Consider the following 22,351-nt stretch of genomic DNA (forward strand, 5'->3'; position numbering starts at 1 on the left):
GAAGCACAGCAAACCAATAGGTCAGGGAACAAGTAGCTCTCGAGGAACATGAGGTTCGGTTCAGTCCTTTCAGGCCTGCACAGATGATCAGGAGAAGGCTACGTGTGTGAATGATCACCAGGAGGCAGAGAGGGGAAATGCCAATGGGAAGGCTGGGCATTAAACTGAATCACTTGAAGAGATTAGGTTTGCAGAGCTTTCAGGCTCCTGCATGGAATTTGTAAACTGAAAGGTTCTTGCAGGGGGATGGTTTTAATTGCCTCTGGTGCCTTGTTTAAATCTCAGGATGAGATGTCTGCAAGCTTTTTGCGTAGACCTGATTCTACCATATATAAGCCCACAGGAACTTCAGAAAAATCCCAGCTGTCGCTGCTCCTGGGGATTTATCTTAGGAAACGTGCTTCCATAGTAACAATCACCAACACAGATCACAAGTCTGCACCTTTTATTTTTAGACTCTTATTATTAAGATCCTGGTGTTGAGGATAGCATCGAGTAAGAAACAGGAAAACATGCCCTTGATATTTTTCCAAGCAGTTCCGTTGTCACAGACCTGTTCCCTTCACTGCCAGGAGGCAGATGGGTTGTTACAATAACTCCTTACTCACTCTGGCTATTTTCTTTTCTTAGGAAAAATATTTATCCCTAAAGAAAAGCCCATAGAAACTCATACAGAAGAAAAAGTGACCCTGGATCCAGAACTAGAAGAAGCCCTGGCCAGCGCCTCAGACACCGAGCTCTATGATCTTGCAGGTTAGATAATGTACAGGTGTGAGCCCCCATGGGTCTGGTCCTTCCCCGCCACACCTCCCACCAGGAGTGTCCCACGGTCACGCGCCAGGTACCTGCAGTGTCACCGCGCAGATGGGCGCTGCCCCTGAGCACTTCGGGCATGACTCAGTACCTGTGGCATTTCTCAGACCTCTCTCATCTGTTTCTAATTGGTGTGGCTGGCAAGGAGAGAAAACAAGGCAGCTAATGTGGTCTGGGGAAGGGAAGGGTCAACAGGGGGCAGGCAGCAGGCTGGGGCATTTGCAGTGTTGGATACCACTGATGTTAGTGCATGCTGACGTGCATGCTCTGTGCTTCAGGGCTCTAATCCATACAAAAACTTTGGTGGGGAAGTTTCAACTCCATTGACATTTTTCTGTTTTTCTTTAGGAAATCTAAATGAAATATTTCAATGTATCCCATTAATCTGAATCTGGGTTGGATCAACAGTAAACTCAAAACTCTTGTAATTACTCCACTGTCCCATTAAAGGACATGATCTTGCCATTATCTTCTGTAATTCTTGGCTACACTGCACATTTCTGGATGCATTAGCCTTGTCTCTGACTGAAATGTGGTGTATCGCAGGAATCACAGGGTTACAATGCAGCTGGCACCTCGCACAAAGTCTGAAGTTCATGGCATCAAGTTCCAAGTGCTGCTGAGCTCTGGCTGGGAGCCAGCCGTTCAGGACTGAGTTTGTAGGTATCAAAGTCTAATGAAAACCAGGAACACACCTACTGCCCAGAGTTTCAAAACCAGTCTGTAGCAACAACTGTCAGTGCTTACAGAACAAAGAATACTGTTCATAACAAAAACATGACAATAACAGTAAAAATCTGCATTAAGTTCATAACCTCTAACTCATGCATGATCCTATAGCAAGAAGTCCAAGCAGACAATTTATGGGAGAAATACCAGCAAACACAGCACAATTTATTCTCTGACACTGGGGAAGTTCATTTGCACGGAACACAACTTTGTCTGAAGCTTCTTTTATGGAGTTTTGGTATAATACAATGAGGAGCAATAAGAAACTCAGGCTGTACATTACTGAAAAACATCATTAGCGGTGTTAGCAGTGAAGCAAGCTACCCAAAGAGACTGTGGGATTTCCATCGCTGGATGCTTTCAGGATCCAGCTAGACAAAGCCACAGCTGACCTGGTTAATGTTGGCAGCACTCCTGCTTGCGGCGGAAGCTGGACAAGGTGACCCCTGCAGCTCCTTCCAGCTGGCATTTCCCTGACCTGCATACTACCCACAAGCACCAGGCAGAGTTCAAGTTTTATAGGGGGTTTCTTTATCTGGGGAACTTGTCTGCAATCTTTGCTCCTGCCATTAACATTGTATCCTGTTCTGCTATTTACACATTTATAGCTGTTCTTGGAGTACACAACATGGTCAACAACCCTAAATTTGATGAAGGAGGAGCCCGCAGTAAAGATGGAAAAGAAATTGTGAGAAGTAAGCAAACATTTATTTTGTGGGCTATACATCATCTTTTAGACACCTGTAGGTTGGGTGTATTGGTTTAATTAAGTGTAATGCAACTTGGCTTGACTTTGATTGACCTAACTAATCACAAGGGGGAGTTCTTTATAGGAAATACAATCTTAGAATTAATTATCTATAATGACAGCAGTACTATGCAGGGAAATGATTCCTAAGGAGCTTTGTTTTGCTGGGGAGCAAAATCTGGCTCTGCAGACGTGTTTGAAAGGACGGGAGTATTTAAGAAGCCAAGACATATTTTTATTCCGCTTCATTTTAGGCAGCAGACAGAAAATAGTGAGCTGTAGGTATGAGATGGCCAGAGCACAGGTCGTGCTGTCTCACCCTGAGTATGCACATTTACACAAGTGAAGAACAACTGCTAACCGCTGGGCTCGAACCTGGCAGTCACATCTCTGACCAGAATCATCACATCTTGCTGCAGCCAGTGGCACAAACTGCAGGAAGGTGTTCCTGCCCTGGCTGCTCTCTCGGATCTACTTCTCCCTCCTATTAATTCTGTGCAGCCTTTTTAAACATCATCTGTTATGTGCCTCCTTAGGTACGGGAAGCATAATCAGTCGGGAAATCCCCCCCCAGCAGAAAGAACTGTAGCTATTAAATCCAGAAATGTGTACAACTAAATAAAGCAGACCTTGGTGTAGCAGACCTTAGCTCAACAACTGGCAGGGGTGAGGGGTAATTCTGCACTCCAAGTTTTGCTTGTCATAGGCTTAGGAGCTGCCAAGCCTCAATCCAGGGCTCCTCAAGCTCTGGGATACCAAGTAGGGTAACTTTGCTTTTTGAGACGAAATTGTGGAATGCCCTTTACTGAGGAAATGGTACTCAAAAGTGTTTTCTTCTTGCAAGGCCATGAGAAAAGCAACTGTCTTGCCAAGGACCTTCATTTCCATCCGTCACTGCTAAAAAGGAGGTGGGAAAGTAGACAGGACACTGTGCCACTTTGTCACTTCATTTTTCTCAGGATTAAGACTCCCTGCAAGCTCCCTAGTGGGGCCCTGTGCAGGCTGCCATCTATCTTGTAACAGGCAGCTGCATACATTTACTAATCCACATAGATTTCAAATTATTTTAGTTGCACAGAGTCACAATGTCAGCTATGTGAGTCAGCTAAGCTATGCTCCAAGCGCAGCCTTAACAACCAGAAAATGGCCCTGCCACATCACTTTATTCTGTGGTCCAAAAGCAATGCCTCCCTTGGCCAAGTGACACACTACAGGACAAGATGGAGATGCAGCTCAGAAGTTGCCCACCAATGTGGCAAAACAGTGCCATGATTAAAGAAACAACATAAAACTCATGGGAAGCAACAAGAAGTAGAAAATGAAGACTACTGCTGACTGTAGACTGAGAGTAATGTGCTGCCTAGCCTGAGGATGGGGGCAGGTCTGTCCCCAGCTCCCAGCTGGGTGTCACTACCAAACCCACTCTGCTGGTTTTTCTTTACTTCCCTTCCTTGAACCCAAGGTACAACGAACCCTCTAAGTGTGTTGTACCAGTAATTTTTGACTTCCTAAGCCCTAGGAAGGCTGGAGTGTTAGTCAGGCATATGCAAGGTCTCTCAGGGAACTGGTAAAAATAAAAATAAATAAAAATGAGTTAAAAGGGAGTGAAGTGAAAACCAGCTCAAGGTTTGTGTATGACTTCATCTCTACTAAGTTCTAAAAAAAATTGGTTTTGTTTTGGCTCATAATATGGGATGAACTTTGCACTGAACAGAAATGCATAGTACATTGATCTGTCTGTGGTAAAATGAAAGGGTTCAAACATACTTGTGGCCAGTGACAGATTGCTTTCTTGCCTCTAGAGGCTTGGGTGGTCAGCGTTTATAAATTAATCCCCACAACTATATGCCTGGGAATTAGAAGTACTAATTATGTTCTAAACTATGATTTTTATGCATTTCTGAGAATATTTACAGCTCACAGCTGCCAGCAGTCAAAGTAGTATCTCTTTGGAGCATGAATACCCAATGACTTCATATATCTTGGTGCTGGCAGACAGACTTGCTTTTCATGCTTTGATAGTTTTATTATTTAAAAAGTGCAGATGTTGCAATTTTACAAGAGCTAATTGCATTTGTAGTAAGGCTGATAGCATCGGGCTAGAGAAGGGAACGGAGGGGCCTCCTCATCACAGTCTGTTCAGTCAGCACAGGCTATCTGGAGGTGCAGAGAGGTCTGCTCACTAACGCAATGACTATGTTCTGAGCACACCTTCCTTTACAAGTGTCAGAGTGGGAACAAAGCAGCCCTTGCTGTATATTACATCCTATACCTTAAAAGCTGCTTTGGCTCTAACTAATTGTGCTGGGACTTTTGTACCTAAAGGAGGAAACTGCCTGCGATGATACTGCCCGGCCGCTGCGGCTGCAGCCTCTGGGTGCTCAAAGGGTCAAGGGGCAAGGCTGGGATGCAGGACTAATGCCCCTCTTCCAAGTTCTGGGGTTCATGTAAACCCTTTCTTGAGCGCAGACCTAAGTGACAGCTGAAGAGCCAGACTTACTGATCGTGCCTGTTCCTTATGTCAACATTTAATGAGCTCTTGTGTTGCAGATGTGGTCAAAGGTGAAAAGGTCAAGCCCATTTTTGAGGAGCCACCTAATCCCACCAACGTGGAAGCAAGTTTACAAAGGATAAAAGCAAATGATCCTAGTCTCACAGAAATTAACCTGAACAACATAAAGGTAGGGGCTGTGGTTTAACTTACATCCTCATAGAAGGGTTTATTCAAATATTTCCAACCCCCTTTTAGCTTTACATTTTTTTTCTCTCTGTACTGCACCGAAAAAGCAGGACATATAGGAGAGGGCAGTGGAGGGAATTGTTTGAAAGGCTCCAAGGTCATCAATGCTTGATATTGAATCAGATACCAATTAAAAGCCCAAGGGGTGAACGCTGGCTGCCTTTCTTTAGCAGCTCGTAAAGCAAGAGATCTCATGGGCACTATACAATCATTGCTGCCCTAATTCAATTAGCCCACACATGCCAATGGAGGAGGAGTTGGGATGCGGAGCCTCTGAACCACCAGCAGCAAAATAGGAAAGCAGCTCAGAGATGGGTCACGTGCTGGCATTGGCCTGACCCAGTTAAAGGCAATGCTGACAAAGCAGCCTAGTGCGGGCGGCCGCCTGGGCTCAGAGTGCTGCTCTGAGCACAGTGCGAGCGGTCCATGCTGGGGCGCTCTTAAAGGCACTGGGGATGGGTCAATTGCATAGCCTGTGGCTATTGATGAGCTTGCTAACAATTAAAACTGGTGTCTTGTGTTGTGACCGGCTTTCCTAATTACTGGATTTATCTTCTGAATACAGAACATCCCTATTCCAACACTGAAAGAATTTGCAAAAGCTTTGGAAAGCAACACACACGTGAAGATATTCAGCCTTGCAGCTACTCGAAGCAATGACCCCGTAGCTATTGTAAGTTAAATGCTGTTTGGAAAAAAACAATGTTCAAGTAGGTCAATGTATGCTTTAGGATGCATCCGTCATTTTCCCTTGCAGAATTTCCCTGATACTATGCATGATGGAAGTGCAGTCTATTTTGAACTATCTCTGCTCTTCTGAGCCTATCTGTATTTTATTTCTTTGTAGGTACTAAACCATGTTTTACAGATTCTGTCATTTCCTAAAGCTTTTAGGAAGTTGATCTCATTCTCTCTTTTTGACCCCTCAGGCATTTGCAGATATGCTGAAAGTGAACAAAACACTGAAGAGTCTGAATGTAGAATCCAATTTCATCACTGGGACCGGTATTTTGGCACTGATTGATGCACTGAAGGAGAACGAATCCCTGACAGAGATCAAAATTGACAACCAGGTAATGAGAGAGCGTTGAACTGCAGTCCCCTTTTGTCTCTCTTCTGTACGGATTCCCAGAGGGTTTGCCTAGAGGGGGCGAAGTCAAGGCAATGAAATCATGGAAAACATCCAAATAAAAATGGTCAAAGCTAAACATAAAACCCAGAGCAAATGTCTGGAGGTGGCGGGAGGGATTCTCTTTGTAGTTTGATCACAGTACTGAAATATTACCACTTCTCTCTCATTTGAGAGGAAATCTTTTCTTTTCTTTTGGGGACATTTCACCATGTCACCAACAGAGGCAGCAGCTGGGGACGGCTGTAGAGATGGAGATTGCCAAGATGCTGGAGGAGAACTCCAAGATTCTCAAGTTTGGGTACCAGTTCACAAAGCAGGGCCCAAGAACCAGGGTAGCAGCGGCAATCACTAAAAACAACGATCTAGGTAAGATAATATTACATCCATTCATCAGCTGTTCTGGTGAGCCAAGCCCAAGACACAACTCTTCCTGTCTGTACTCAAGGCTCAACATTAACTTTGCAACATCCAATCTGCTCTATATGAGGGGTGATGCATAGCTCCACAAGCTCTATTGGACAGGACAGCAAAGATCTTACTGTGATTAAGAGCTACTATCCTTCTCCCACTGGTGCTGGGAAGGGGGGAACTGCAGTGTTTTCTGTGGAGCACCCTGGATTCCCAGCTGCCCCATCAGCTCTTCTGGCCAGTCAGTGCAGAGAGCCAAACCCATCCTGTTTGCTCAGGGAACACCCCAGTCCTCACCTCTTTGCCCTGACCACAACAGAGCATGCCTGGCCAACCTAGGGAGCAAGGACAACTTGCCTGACTGCCTAATTACAGGCACGGACGGGAAAGCTTTGCACGTTTTACCTGAGTGTGGTGTGCTCGGCCCTGTGTGCCTGAGACACAGCACAGGGAGGAGCTGGCTAGGCGAGACTAGTTCATGGAAAAATAAAGAAATACAATAAACTCTACAAAGTAGAATTGATTGATAACACCAAATTATGATGCCTTTGGTTGGGTTTTTCTCAGTGAAAACTAAGATAAAAATTGAACTAGAACCCACTTCTTTCATGCATAACATTATGTTTTAGCAGTTTCAATTATTAGCATTTCCATGATAAACTTTTGTTCCTGAAACTATTAGCTTTTGTAAAACAGTGTTTAAAACATCCCACCAACAAAGAGAGAAAGACTTTTTTTCCACTATTTAATTGACTAACATTAGACATACATCCTGTACTTAACCTTCATTTTCCTGGTTTTGTATTGTATGGTTTTATTCGAGGTTTAGCAGGGCAGAACACTTTGAATAAAACAACAAAACACTGAAAGACACTGATTAAATGATGAAGATTTGGAGTAGTACGATCTGTTTGCCAAGAAAACACCCTGAAATAAACCTTCTGATAGCAAAGTAATAGGATTTTTGTAGTTATATACTGTTGCTATTGACTATTGTAGTGAAAAGTGTTCATTCATCTAGTTTTACTGCTTTTGTTCTTTACTAAAGCACTTTAATATCAGAAGACAGGACATGACAGTTTGATGCAACACCAACTTGCATCACATGAACAGGAGACCCTTGCTAATCTTATCTGGCCAAGTCAGAGGAGACTCAATGCATTTTTACTAGAGTACAGAGCAGCAAATGCTGCCTAGCCACACCTGCTCTATACCAGCTGTAAACTGCTTTAAGTGCTGTAAACATTCACATGGGTCTTCTTGCCAAAATAATCCTGTCCATATCACAAAGCTTACCTCATTTTTCTTTGCTAAATAGCAATTTAAACCTACTCTGTTTCTCGTAAGAATCTAGAGTTACTTAAGGTACTATTTGATGGCTGATGTGATCACAGCACATGAAGTTTAAACAGACATTTTAAGGTCCAGTATGATATTTTCCTCATTGCCAGGACTCGCTGATACTGTCACTTCAAATTATTTTGTAAGAGATTATGAATGTTGCTTACCTACAACAGAGACCCCTGCAATTAACAAAGTTATTAATTTTTGGTGCCTAATGCTTAAGTAATCCAGAGCACTGCCATGCAGACCAGAGCAGACCAGTATCAACTTGGCTGGAACACAGCAGTTGGAACACAGCGGCTTTAAGGAGGGCAATAAAACTGTAATAAAAATCTAAATGGAGCCACTGGGAGGAAGCACTGGAAATGGTGAATTCTCCATCATCTAAAAGCTCTCCATCAGAATTTGATTTTCATAGAGAAGTTATTGATTGGAACACTTGGTGAAATCCTACAGTCTGTGGTATAGAAAAGTGCAGTTTAGATAGTGTTACTTTGTTTAGCAGTAAGATCCGTTAATTATGGCATTTATGGACATAATACTGCGGGGTATTTGTTAGAAGCTCCTTCCTTCTTATGCACATCACAGGGAAGAGTGTGTCACTGAGAAAAGCACTCATGTTCTCAGGAAAGCAATACTGACCACTCTTTTCTTGTTTTATTGGCCCAGTTCGCAAGAAGCGAGTGGAGGCAGAGCGGCAGTAGCCACGCCACGGCCGATGCAAGGCAAGACCGGAGCCTGCCAGCAGCTGCACTCTCAGAGCGTTCACTGGTCAGAAGGCAAGACACTGGAAAACCATTGCAACGGGGGTTGCTTGTTTCTGTTAACGTCTCCTCTTAACCTTGAAAATGCAGCCTGATCACTTTTAACTTCCATAGTTAATTTAATTCTTATGAAAGATTCATAGTTGGTTGGAATTTAATGAAAGTTTCACAATATCTGAAACCAATATGCAGAATCCTAACTGTGTTACTGAGCATAATGTATAGTGACATTGACCCTTCCTTTAGACACTTCCATGTGTTAAAATATGATCTCATGTATGGATAAGGGATCCTCTGCTGAAAATAGAAACTTTAGGGCCAAGTCCTGCAATGCCTTATGTTTGCAAATAATCAATCCCTACTTCTGTGTGTACAGTCCTGCTGAACTGAGTCCTGCAATGGGATGCTCCTAGGAGTAGAACTAGTAACGCCACCACAGGTTTGTGGGGTCTCACCCCATGCCCCTCTCCTGCACCAGGACCCGGGCAGGGGGATGGCGCCGAACAGCACCCTACTGCAGGGCTCTATGCGTCCCGGTCCGAGTGCAGGGTCACACCGAGGTATACCAACTTTGTCAAAGCATACTTGTTTACATAAGCTTAGGTAGATCGTTTGGCAATGTTACACTGGCATTTGCTATCTTTACCCCAGAGAGTAAAGTAATGGTAGTGCTGCCAATCCTGGATACTTTGAATGTTAGATTTTTACTTTTTTTCCTAGGCCAACAGGTTTTTGTTTTTTACTAGAATGCACAGTTTACAGCTATTAATCTAAACAAGTATTCTACGCGATACTTGTTTTGCATTGAGCCATGTGTTTGACCTTTTTTAGTTGTTGTTTATGTACATGTTAGTATTATAGAACTGTTCTCAGGACCTTTTAGATGAAGGTTAATTAAATAGTTAATCCTGGACAGCAGCTGTGCCACCAGGAAAAAACACGACGAGGGTAGTTGGACCAACTGCAGAACTTTATTTATAGGCTTCAGTCAGGTATTTGTGTTAGCGCGTGGCTAAGTAAGGGCAGTTTTAAGCATAGGCACAAACGCTTTGCTAAATCAGGCCTTAACTCAGATGCTGCACAAATTCTTAACCCTGTGGAAAGCACTCATGAAGCAGTGGCTAACCCCAGCCTGCAACAGCATCAACATTTTAGTAAGAATTAAGTCTGATATTTTGCTTTGTGAATTTTACAGCTTAGAATTATTCTCTACCACTGTTTTAACACTGCCAACAGTTGCCTCTGACAAACAGCCAGGGGTTCATTTTGGCTGTCTGTAAGCATCCTGTGAAGCTAAGGGAGACTTGGCTTAGGCATCTTGTTGAATCCAATGCTTGCAGAAAGCCTCCAGGCACCAGGAGACCCCAGCATGGGTTTGGCTGCACAGAGCTGGAGTGCAAGCTAACGGGATGCACTCTCCCTCCATGCCTTTTTCATGGAAATGAGTAGGTCAGAGGCAACGCTCTTCCTGTAGGATACTTGCCTTCACAGGGTCCACAATGACTAATATACACTTCAATCCCGCCTAAACTAATTTGCTGAAGTAGGCTGCTGAGTTGGGATCTGAAGTATAGTATCCACAGTTGACTTCCCTGGAGAGCTCCTAGTCTTTACAGTTTCCACCTCTCCTTCCCTTCCTCAGAAAAAGGCCGCAACCTTTGCTTTGCAAGTAAAAAACATAACACAGGGGAGTCTTCCTGAAATTTTCCCTGGATCCATGCAGGATTTGTTGTGGAAAAAGTCAGATATTCCTTTAAAAATAGCAAGTTCTGTAACACAGTCATAACTCTGCATGGTCTTAAATAAGCAGCCCTTAAAAAACAAGTGGATTAGCAGGGTGATACTGGGCTTTGCAGTAAGAGTCCTCATCCCCAAAGCCAAAAGATTTTGGTTGCTGACAGACCTCAGTGATTAGAATCACACTGTTCCTATTTCCTTCTTTTATTTTGTTCTAACTAAGGGAATTCCAACTATCATTTTTTTAAAATGTATTTTAATTTTTTTTATCGGTAACTTTTTTTTAAGGACGGTACATTTATGCGTGCAAGGGAAACAAGTGCAATCCATTTCTAGTCTTAATTGCCATTTCAAGTGTCGGTGTTTGCATGCAGCCGTTCCGTAAGGACGGATTGGCCTGGCTGCTTCTCCATGTCTGGAGCATGCCGTCCTGTATAGCTTTGTTCCGAGCCACGCAGATGCTCGCGCCATCAGGTGGCTCCATTCCTGCCAGCTACAGTTTGCATCATGGACCAAGGTAACTGCTCGGGAAGGCCAAGCGGCCACCTCCTTCCCTTCATCTGCCATGCTCTTTGCACAGGCACGTTGCCTCTGCGGGGAGGACTCCTCAGGCATTCGAGCACCATCTCCAACACCAGCCCCAGCAGGCACCAGCAGGCAGCACCTGGAGCCACGCGCCTCTCAGCGCAGCCCTGGCTCCTTCCAGCACGTGAGGAGAACTGGCAGGGCCTGGCCCTTTCCTCCAGGCAGCCTCTGCCAGCCTCTGCCCCTCTCTCAGTGACCGGGGACATCTGTCCTGCCTCTCTGTATGCCCCACACAAGGGCTTGGTCAGCCTCTGGCCTTGAGTATCACAAACGATGCATCGATAAAAGGATCTGTTTGATACAACAGCATACGATGGTGATGCTTGAAGGCAGATTTCCGTATTTATAGGACGATTTAGCTGGTTAAATTCCTGCAAGTAACAGGAAGGGGGGCAGGATGTGACTAGTCCCTTTTAATGCTACACTTTCATCTAGCATACTTGATCCTGAATGGGGGACAGGGACAAAAGAGTCCTTTTTCTTAACCAAACCTTCAGGAGTAACTTTGTCTACTTTTGCACATTGCTTCTCGTGTCGACAGCTTCAGTTTGGTTTCTATTTTTTATACATTTTTTTCATGGAAAAGCTCAACTTTGTTCGTGTCCTAACATGTATGTGACTGGTAGCGTGCACTAAGGACAGTGTGGTGTACATGTAAAACTCTAGGTGAAGATGTTATAGCTGGAACATAAGTAACTGCATGCGCACACCGTGGTGCATATTACTCAAGAGGAAGGGAATTACCACGCTATGTAACAGTGACTCCCCAACATCGTGGTTTTTCTAAATAAATATTCATAAAGAATTGGGCTTTAGCAATTTCTTGTGGTTTTGTGCCTTGAATCAGACCTCCCTCAATGCTCTGACATCAGATTAGGCCGGTTCCTCCAGTGTGGCTCCTGCAGCTCCCACATGGCTTGATCTTCTGTCAGGCTTCCCCTTCCCTCCCCGCCCCATTATGTGCACTGGATTGAGTGATTGCTGTGTGCTCAGAACCAGAGCTGGGAGCAGGGAGACCTGGATTCCCCTCCGGGGTGTAACAGACCTCCCCTGGCATTTAAAGCAAGTTCCTCAGGCCTGTCTGTGCCTCAGTTGCACAACTCTAACATCAGCCTAATACTTCCCTGTCTCCCAGTTGGGTGAATGCTTGCAGAGCTCTGAGCTTCTCAGAGGAAAAAGGCAGCATAAAGAATTGCACATTTGTCCAAAAGCAGATAAATGGGAAGTTTTAAATGCCCATTTTCAGAACGTGTCAGTATCTGAGAGGATCTGGATCAGACTTTGTGGTGCATCTCCACATCTAAAGCTGCACATGCACAGGAGTGGGATTTTCAGTAGTGACAAGGTACCAGCTCCAATGAAGTTTAAATACATGAGATATGGTTCCTGTCTTTAGAAAGCTACATACCGTAACAGTCTGGCATCCAACCTCTCTTCAGCATCTTGCATGGTTTAGAAAATTGTATCCCATATTCCAAGACTAGGTTGTATTACTAGCGTTCTTATGTTTGCTTTCAGTGTATGTCACAGCTCTAGAAGCACACAATGAAAAAATGAAGATGACTGGAAAACAGAACTATTATTCTACAACGCTTAATATTTTCGTTACCTGCAGTTTCGATTTCACAGAATCACACCATCATCTAGGTTGGAAGAAACCTCCAAGATCACCTAGTCCAACCTCTGACCTAACACAAGTCCTCCACTAAACCATATCACTAAACTCAACATCTAAACATCTTTTAAAGACCTCCAGGGATGGTGACTCAACCACTTCCCTGGGCAGCCCATTCCGATGCCTAACAACCCTTTCCGTAAAGAAGTTCTTCCTAACATCCAACCTAAACCTTCCCTGGCGCAACTTTAGCCCATTCCCCCTCGTCCTGTCACCAGGCACGTGGGAGAATAGACCAACCCCCACCTCGCTACAGCCTCCTGTAATGTACCTATAGAGAGCGATAAGGTCGCCCCTGAGCCTCCTCTTCTCCAGGCTGAACAACCCCAGCTCCCTCAGCTGCTCCTCGTAAGACTTGTTCTCCAGACCCCTCACCAGCTTTGTTGCCCTTCTCTGGACTCTCTCGAGCACCTCCATGTCCTTCTTGTAGCGAGGGTCCCAAAACTGAACACAGTACTCAAAGTGCGGCCTCACCAGAGCCGAGTACAGGGGCACAATCACTTCCCTAGACCTGCTGGCCACACTGCTTCTTATACAAGCCAGGATGCTGTTGGCCTTCTTGGCCACCTGAGCACACTGCTGGCTCATATTCAGCAGACTATCAACCAACACTCCCAGGTCCTTCTCTACCAGGCAGCCTTCCAACCACTCATCTCCCAGCCTGTAGCGCTGCTTGGGGTTGTTGTGCCCCAGGTGCAGGACCCGGCACTTGGCCTTGTTGATCTTCATACATTTGGCCTCAGCCCATCGGTCCAGCCTATCCAGATCCTCCTGCAGAGCCTTCCTGCCCTCGAGCAGGTTGACACACACACCTAACTTGGTGTCGTCTGCAAACGTACTGAGGGTGCACTCAACCCCTCATCCAGATCATCGATAAAGATATTAAAGAGGACTGGCCCCAGTACTGAGCCCTGGGAGACTCCACTAGTGACCGGCCTCCAACTGGATTTGACTCCATTCACCACAACTCTTTGGGCCTGGCTCTCCAGCCAGTTTCTAACCCAACAAAGCATACGCCAGTGCAAGCCACGAGCAGCCAGTTTCTTGAGGAGAATGCTATGAGAAATGGTGTCAAAAGCCTTAATGAAGTCAAGGTAGACCACATCCACAGCCTTCCCCTCATCCACCAAGTGCGTCACTTTGTCACAGAAGGAGATCGGGTTCGTCAAGCAGGACCTGCCTTTCATAAACCCATGCTGACTGGGCCTGATCTCTGATGAGTTACCTGACAAAGCAGTAATAGATTTCTGCAGACTGCTGCTCTTTTTTGAAGTGAGTGCAATTTATTATGAGTTGTGCCATTGGAGCTGCAAAGACTGGATTGCATGTTTCCTCCATCACTAACTCAGAAAAGAGATTTCACTGTTTTGAAAAATTTAGAACCCAATTCACATTTTTAGCTTTGTGATTAAAAAACCCTCCATTAGTCCCATTGAGAATCATCTATCATTGACACATCTGCAGTGGCACTCAACAACGCTAAACATTTTCTAGTGAAACCAATAACGTTTTCCAAAGAATGAGCCGCTCTCCTATTACTTATAAAATTAATCAAGAAATCCATCTTCTGCTGTAAGCTAGTTTACCATAGAGCTACTGTTATTTCATGGGGCATGAGCCATCTATGATTTCCTTTTCTATGAAATTTTTGTACAACACAGAAACAAATCCCAGTCAGGATCAGTTCTGAAAGGATTACTGTTGACAGGGATACAATGAAAAGGTACATGCATTTGTAGGCATAAGATTGCTATCGTCTGGTCAGGATGTCGTATCTGAAATACGTAGCAGAAGCACTATGAGAAATGGTCCCTCCTTGACCAGCTTCTGCTCAGGAAGCCTATGAAATGGGCTTGGCATGAGCCTCAGTACACAGGCACTTCTTTGCCTTCCTCTTTTCTCCACACGTAGTATCTCAGCAGTTTCCCATATAGTACCTCATTAGAATTAGACACTGAGAACATACACTGATTTCTCCCGCTGCATACAAAACCCTTTAAGCTTCAGGGGAAGCAAGCACATTGCCTGCTTAGGTATCTCTGCAGAACTCCTACAGGCTGTTAGTGAAATCATTACACTGACCCTTGGAAGCCGTACTGCACATTACTGGGCACCACAAGGTACACATAACTACACATGCATAAGGACAGTTCAAAAGAAACCTCAGAACATATCCTCACAGACTGTGGGCTCTATAGTCCCAGGGAAATTCACAGTTCAGCCAACAGACATACAAGTTTGGGAACAGGCAGGTGAAGGGGGCAGACAGCTAGGAGCCATCCCAGAGACTGTTAAATGGGTCTTCACAAATAATCTCTGTTACAGGTGAACATCTCAGCCAAGAAGATTTTACTAATTCTGTATTGCCATTACAGTGATTGCCATTTACAATCAAAAGCAATCAACAGTAGCTATTTCCAGCAGTCAGTGGGATACCAGCATGTTATCCTTCACAGAGATACATCACCTTCTTGCTTTCTTCAGCTATCCTCTCTCTATTCTTAATAACCCTCCCTTGTAATAATGCCAGCTGTACCTTCGATTGTTTGCAAACCCTGCACAGATCACCTCCCAGCTACAAGAGGATCAGAGAATGGTCTGGGTTGGAAAGGACCTTAAAGATCATCTAATTCCACCCCCCTGCCACAGGCAGGGACAGAAGCAGTAAAGAAGTGCGCACCTCATCCTGGCTGGGCAATAGTAACGGAGTGTAAACACCCACCTCCGATTTCCATACCTGTGGCTTCCCAGGAAGCCCAACTTTTTGCTTTCAACCCTTCCCTCCCAGCAGGTTCACATTTCCTCCTGTCTGCTGACTAAACAAAAGGCACAAAGAAACAAAACGCCTTCCCTGCCCGAAGACCGCCTTTATTTATGTCATTGCTTTAACTCTGAAATATCACAGTATCTTTCGACTTTGCTTTTGCATGCCAAGAAAAAAAAATAAAAAAGGGATGAGACAAAGAAAATGAGGAAATATCTCAGTGAGAAAATACACATGTGTGTCCCAGGATGTGGTTCTGTAGGGATTTGTAGGGCCTAACATCAGAGGGAGTGCTCATGGGAACTATGTAGGAAAATTCCCAGCTCTTCAATTATAACAAAATCAGAGAATACAGCTGCAGAGCCACTCATAAGGTCACGCACTCCGGTTCCCATCTCCAAGATAGGATTTTATTTCTACAGGCATCATAGCTTTTGCAAAAAGGAAAGGGTTCTTCACAAACTGGGTTTGGTCCTGCATCATTCTTTACATGGGTTGTGCTGAAGTCCCTTGCAATTTTGACCATGAATGCAATCTGTGTCAGGGAACACAGATATTCTGTTCCATCTTCTCACTCTGAACAGTTTTGGAGTCAGCTTTTCTTTCTGTTTCTTTTCAGTATGAAAGTTTCACGTATAAACAGCTGAAAAATAACTTATTTACAAGATTGATATTATTTCTGCAATCTGAGTGTGTATCCTCATACTTCCAGTGTTCCAATCTGTTCATTCCTCTCTCAAGCCTGAGCAACAGCAGTGCAAAGCCCAGGTGCTTTATTTTCTACAAGGAACGCCGGGTCAGCCTGTATGAATGTGATCTGGAGTGACAGCCTGACTGCAGCCAGCTCAATCGACCTCTGGCCATCCACCTGCTGCTGCTGCCATGTAGGTCCCTTACTTTTAATCTGATATATCTGCCCGTACATCAATCTTCTCAGTTCTGACTGATGCACAGACACTCTAGGAAGTTTTATTACAACCTCCAAGAAACCGAGGTGCAAGCTGACTTTGTCTTCTCTCATATTCAAGTAGCTCTGATCTGTTTCTTTGCACTCCTCTAAGCGCAGCCAGGAGCTCTGTGCCCAGCATCAGACTGCTGCCACCCCTGCAGCAGGCTGCCACCCAAACGCAGGCTGTGGGGAGGAACCATGGCTGTAACACTCCACCAGGTCAGGGATCTCGGATAGCAACCACTAAGACACAGCTCTCCAACGAACACCCACTTCTTAACCATTTTAATAGATATTAGTATTTGCATATTAAAACCAGCCAAGGAATCTGTCCCTCTAATCTCTGATTAAGCTGTAGCAAGCATTCATCCATATCTGAGCAAAGAGGAATGGTGAACTGCACCTGAGGTTTCCTATTTGAAGAGGAAGAGGGGTAAAAGCAGAACTGTGTTCAGCTGGTTCCCAACCATGGCAAAGTACTTTCAATGTTCATGCTTGTCTCTTCCAGTCCAGTAAAGCGCATGAGCCCAAAGAAAAGCAGCATGAGGGGCCTCCCTTAGTGAGGGTCTGCTTGTCTCCTATAACAGCTGCTTGACTTTAGCAAGCCTGACATTAGGTAGGCTTGGTAAATGAGCAAGGGAGGAGAAGACAAAGTTTACAGCTAAAGCAGTTGTATATATTGCTTTTCTCTTGATCTTTTCTAATAATAAATGCATTGCTATCCTGAACAGAATCTGGAAGTAACATTTTATACTGCAAACTGTTTATTTCCTAGCTCTAAAAGTTGTTTGGACTCTCAAAGCTATGCTGGTGAACATGATGTGTGCGTATACATACATATATATATGCTCACACACACAGAAGGAATTCCCCAAACCTGATAATCTCGTGTTAATTCTGTCATTTGCCCATAGAAAGGTTATGTTATACACTCATCAGCTGTCTAAATCAGCATTAAGAGCTTTCAGGCGATGGAGATGACCAGTCACAGATGCCTGGTGAAGCGGGGTGTTGGCATTCCTGGCTAGTTTGTGCTCCAGCAACACTGGCACACCACAGCCGCTGGTGTTCGTCATCCACATTAACTGGGTTGCTGAGAAGCCAAGTGTGCTTCCTCATCGTAGAGCACTCACCTCTGCGTTTCGGGTCAGAAAGACGAAGACCCCACAGGCGCTGCTGCCGAGCCTTACCCATGGCTGCCCCCCGCGGGGTCCAGCCCCACTAGGCGGCACAGTCGCTCCATCCTATCCTGTGGTTTTTCTGCAGGCTTTTAGGCTGCCGGTGAAAAGTGTCATCAAGTGTGTCAAGCCCCCTAGACAACAAAGAACGACCCCTCAAAATAACCACCTTTATGTTCTGGTGTTCAGACTTGACTGAGGCACGGTCGCTGATCAAAGCCCCGGTTAAGCTCTCCCCACCTTCACACTGCAAACGTGCCGGCTGATCTGGGCTAACAACTGCAGCATCCTCTTAAACACACTGCAGGGAGTTTTGTGAGCCTGTAATAAGGTCAAGAGCACCTCTTACAAAGCTGGACCTAGTTACCTCCCATTTAGGCAGCTCTCCTTAACTGGCTTTTATGGAGTGTCTCACATGCATTTGTGGAGCACAGCAGCACCGTGCCTGCCAGAGGGAAATGGCAGTTTTAGCCCACAACCAGACAACAGCACTCAGCAGCTGCAGCAAACCAGGCACCAGGGACAAAAGCGGTGATGCCACCTGCCAGGAGCAAGCGCTGCTTTCACAGCATTAGAGATTCAGAGTTTGAGATCATTTCTATGAGGAGAAAGACTGCAGGTTTAAACATGTATGTGATGACATTAGTAAAAAGGCATTTGCTTCTTTTGGTATACATTTTTCATTAAAATGGGATAGTTGTACTTAATATCTTCTAGTTACTTCCTATTCTATGTTTGTACTAATGAGAAAATTCCATTTAAAAATATGATTTTCCCTTACTTTCGAAGCTCTCAAACTGACTGCATCGTTAAATGAGCAAGTCAGAAGGATTTACATTTAACATCTGTACAATGGAAGATGCACTGTTTCCAAGACAGCCAGGACTCAAACTTGTGCAAGGCCACCGCTGAGGATAGGAGCAGTCCCCAGAGACAGCAGCTGAGGTACCTGCTGTGCCAGCAAAGCGAAGGACACACTGGGCTGTCCTGCTGGTTTGGCGTCAGGGTGAATCACTGCAAGAACATCCAAGGAGGAGTTCTGGGTGCCAAGGAAAACAGGAACAGACTTGTGAAAAGAGTTCAGTGTATTGTTTTCCCACTAATGTGCACAGTCATTGTAACATCCAGTTATGCTACTCAGTGTCAGACAAGCTATTCCAAAGGCCATGTGCATGCTCAGCCACCCTGATGGTACAGGGCACTGCTGTCCCTGTGAGTTAATCAGCTTCTGCTGTTTGGAAACAGAATTTTTTCTTTACAAACTGATTCTTTTTTGTCTCATCTTTTCTGTAGCAGGGACTACGGCGCCACCTGCTCTGGCATCTTGTGTATCTGATGCTCTTAACTTGCATACCAGTACCCAGCCTATAATCTAATCAAACCAAATACTTGCATCATTTGGAATAAAACAAAAAAAACTGACTCTGAAGCTCTTCCAGGGAGTAAGAGATGCAATGACAGGAATGAATTAGGTAGAATACATGCAGATATTTCCACACAGTGACAGCAAAACCCAGCCGCTGTAGCAGAAGTAAAAAGCACAAGGTCTGTCAGCTCCTCAGGGGGTGGGGGGATATCAGCAGGTGATTGGCTTTACCCTTGGACACATGAGCAGCTTGGCACACAAGGTCTGTCAGATATTGAAATGCATTGGCACCAGTGCTCAAGGTTGTTTTCCGGCCATTCACAGGGAGCCCAATCATTTGCTCCACTTGGAGCTTAACAGAGGAGACCTCAGCAAGTGAATTCATCTCAGAGCATGTAAGCCAGCGCCAAGCTGCTCGGCCCTCTGGATGACCCTTTGGATCTCCTCCTCTGAACAAAACTGCTCTGAAATTAAATCCCCCAAAGAATTTAGATACTACCAAGGGTACAAATAGCAACACTTCTACCTGGCTCCGAGGGATGGAGGTACTGCACAACTGGGGTGAGCCCTACAGCCCCCCAGCTGAGCAGCGCCTGTACCTGGCGGCACCCAAGCTGTGCCCAGCACTGCAGGCACGCATGCTGTCGGTGCTGAAGCAGACCTAAAAGGAAGCATCTTCCTTTTAAGAGCCTTAAATAAACACCGCTGCTAGGCTGAGCTGTACATGGAAATCCTCGCATCTGCTGCACAGGACACAGAGGGTGTTCCTATACTATGCAGGAAAGCCCCAGCAGGCAGTGACTGACTGCTCATCCTTTCCTGTCACTGCCACCAAACAGGGAGTAGTTCACTGTTCTGTTGGGGGAACTCACGTGTACTGTTGGAAACACCACAATCACCTGTTAATTAACATCAACTTATTGCAGAGGCAAGTGATGACACTTCCTCAGCAGACTTTACAGGCAACAAGAAAGAAAAAGCTCTGCATCAGGTGCTGGCACCCAGCAGGGAGCCCCGTGCGATGCAGCTCCCCACATTACTGCAGCACAGGAAGGCGAGCACGGCTGCTGCCTTGCAGGGACAGCACGGTGGGTCTGCCTCTTAACAACAAGGCTGCGGGCTGACAAACAGCTCACGGTTAACCAACGGGGAAGAGAAGCAGCACAAGGAGGCAGAAGAGATTTGGGCTGTGTGCGTGAACCTCGCTGTGCACGCATCAAGATTTTTCCAGAGCTGAGGAATACATAGAGCATCACGAATTAAAAATAATTTTCAGGTGACGCATCCTTACACATTTCTCTAACCTGCCAAGCCTCATGCATTTCCCTGTCCATGAAGATTTATCTACTAGCCACATATTTGTCTCCCAGTGCAGCTCATCAGGAACACCTCTGCAGTGAGTCACTGAAGCCCCTGCTCACAGCCGGGGTGGGGGTGACAACAGCACCGGCATCACCCCACGGGCGCAGGCAACAGGAGCAGCAGGAACAGCCCGACTCAGCTCCCGCACCCTGGGCAGCACCTCCACGGCAGCTGAGATCCAACCAGCATGGTGTGCAGCAGGCAGCCCTTAAGCTGATCTCTTTCTTACGCATGAAATATAGATTTTACAATAAATGGTGCTGCTAATGGATACTAAGGCATGTAACAGGATGCAGAACGAGAGCAGCATCTTCCCCTGATTGCTGGATAGCCACAGTAAGAAAGGATGCACAGCGTGCAGGCAGGTGGCCAGCAGTCACTCAGGGTGAGGCATACAACCACAGCTCTGTCGCTTTTAAGACTTCACAATTCAGCTTCAAGGTTAAAAGTCTGAAGTGATCGCCTTTAATGCAGATAACACAAAAGAAAAGACTCCTCCAGATACAGCCAAGCCTTTAGCTAAAAGCTCTGGCTTGTACCAAGCTACCCATTTGAAATCTGAGCCCTGAGGGATGTAAATCAGCACCTGGATTTCCCTCCCTACCCCACTGCTCAGGTGCAGCGTGCTCTGCCTCCCAGAAGATGCTCCGCCAAGGCTGAGCTCCTGCTGAACTTGCTCCTGTCGATCACTGAGGGCAGTGAGTGTCCTGCCCAGCAGGGAGCCCGGAGGGCAGACCGCGGAGCTGAGGAGTGACTTTGGCTCAGGAAGGAGCAGGGACACATTCTTTCTTCCCCCAGAAGATCACCTTCTCTTGAAGGCCAGTTGAGGAAAACCAGTCTAGGTACAGATGAAAAACATGACTAACATGAAGCGTTCTCTTCAATGAGACGTGTCCTTCACTTCAGACCCGAGACACTGTGGGGTTTGATGTTAACAAGGTGCAAGTAACCTATTTACAGGTATTATTGCCAGGATGACACTGACAAGATGTTTATTTTTCAGAATGACCAGTCCAGTTGTAATAAAGAACAAGCTTTGTTGTCTTGATCTCATCCATTTACATATGTGAACTGGGAGAAGAATCACGTTTTTTTTTGTTTTCAACCAGTTCAGAGAGACCTGAGATTTGTTGTATTTCACACCCCAGACTAATCAGAGTTCATGGTTTTATTAGGAGACAAGGTATAGGAACTGGTAGGAAACACTGACGCAGTTTGTGGTGACAGACCAGCATTAAGTCTCCTGAAATTCAGTGTCAACAGTAGCTGCCATTCAGCTGCAAGGTACCATTACACTGCTGGATGTAACAGCCCAGCCAAAACACTAGCTGCCTCACCCCCAAACCAGGTGCAGCCACCCAGAACAAAGCCACAAGCAGGGAAGATGGAGGGAGACAGAGGTCACTCTAAGGAAATCCTGCTACTCTAGAAGATCTGAGTTTTTAAGCGGGACAAGAGAACCTGATACAGCACTGGCGAGGCCAGCATGGAAATGCTAAAGGTAACAGCTGATACCTTAAAATGAAACTTCATGGACTGTCAGTGAAACTAAAAGTTGATTTTGTGTATGTTGACAACATATGACGAGCAGAAATCTTTGCAAACAAACATTTGTTATGAGAATTGCTGATCAGTCAGAAGTGACCAACTTACCCATATGGCATGGCATCACCCGCTGCAAACAAGTTTTAGTGCAATCGCTTCTGGAAAAATAAATTAAATGGGTATCCTACTCTGATCCCCATAGGCTTCACCTTTGAAACATGAGCTCTGAATACACATTCTACTGATTTCCTTGTGAGCCAGATTTAGCATGCAGCACCAGAAGCCTCCCTGTTCACAGAGCTAGGTGAGGAGCTGGTGATGAAGGAACAGAGCTACACAATGTTACACAGTGGACCTAGGGTTATAGTCCAAGTGAGGATGAGTAATAGTACCTACCTCAGATGTGCGTCAAAACCAACCATCATTACAAGGTTTCGACTGTTAATCTTAAGATTTGCAATGCTGTTAGATTCTAAATTACTCAAGGACACAGAGTTATGATTAATAAAGAA

The 22,351-nt window shown here is 45.3% G+C and overlaps 1 protein-coding gene across 3 annotated transcripts in view; it reads left to right on the forward strand.

The window, feature by feature from the left end:
* LOC106033657 (tropomodulin-2) overlaps positions 1-11,805 on the forward strand; it is a 34,825-nt gene extending 23,020 nt beyond the window's left edge. For all 3 annotated transcript variants that reach the window (XM_048060139.2, XM_013177290.3, XM_013177291.3), the window contains exons 4-10: positions 631-753; positions 2,151-2,237; positions 4,841-4,971; positions 5,596-5,703; positions 5,960-6,103; positions 6,384-6,528; positions 8,584-11,805. In XM_048060139.2, coding sequence (XP_047916096.1) covers positions 631-753; positions 2,151-2,237; positions 4,841-4,971; positions 5,596-5,703; positions 5,960-6,103; positions 6,384-6,528; positions 8,584-8,618 — 773 coding nt within the window. In that variant the 3' untranslated portion in view covers positions 8,619-11,805. The remainder of the gene's footprint in view (positions 1-630; positions 754-2,150; positions 2,238-4,840; positions 4,972-5,595; positions 5,704-5,959; positions 6,104-6,383; positions 6,529-8,583) is intronic.
* The last annotated feature ends 10,546 nt before the right edge of the window (positions 11,806-22,351 follow it).

Source organism: Anser cygnoides, chromosome 11 (assembly GCF_040182565.1).
Source record: "Anser cygnoides isolate HZ-2024a breed goose chromosome 11, Taihu_goose_T2T_genome, whole genome shotgun sequence".
Taxonomy (NCBI): domain Eukaryota; kingdom Metazoa; phylum Chordata; class Aves; order Anseriformes; family Anatidae; genus Anser; species Anser cygnoides.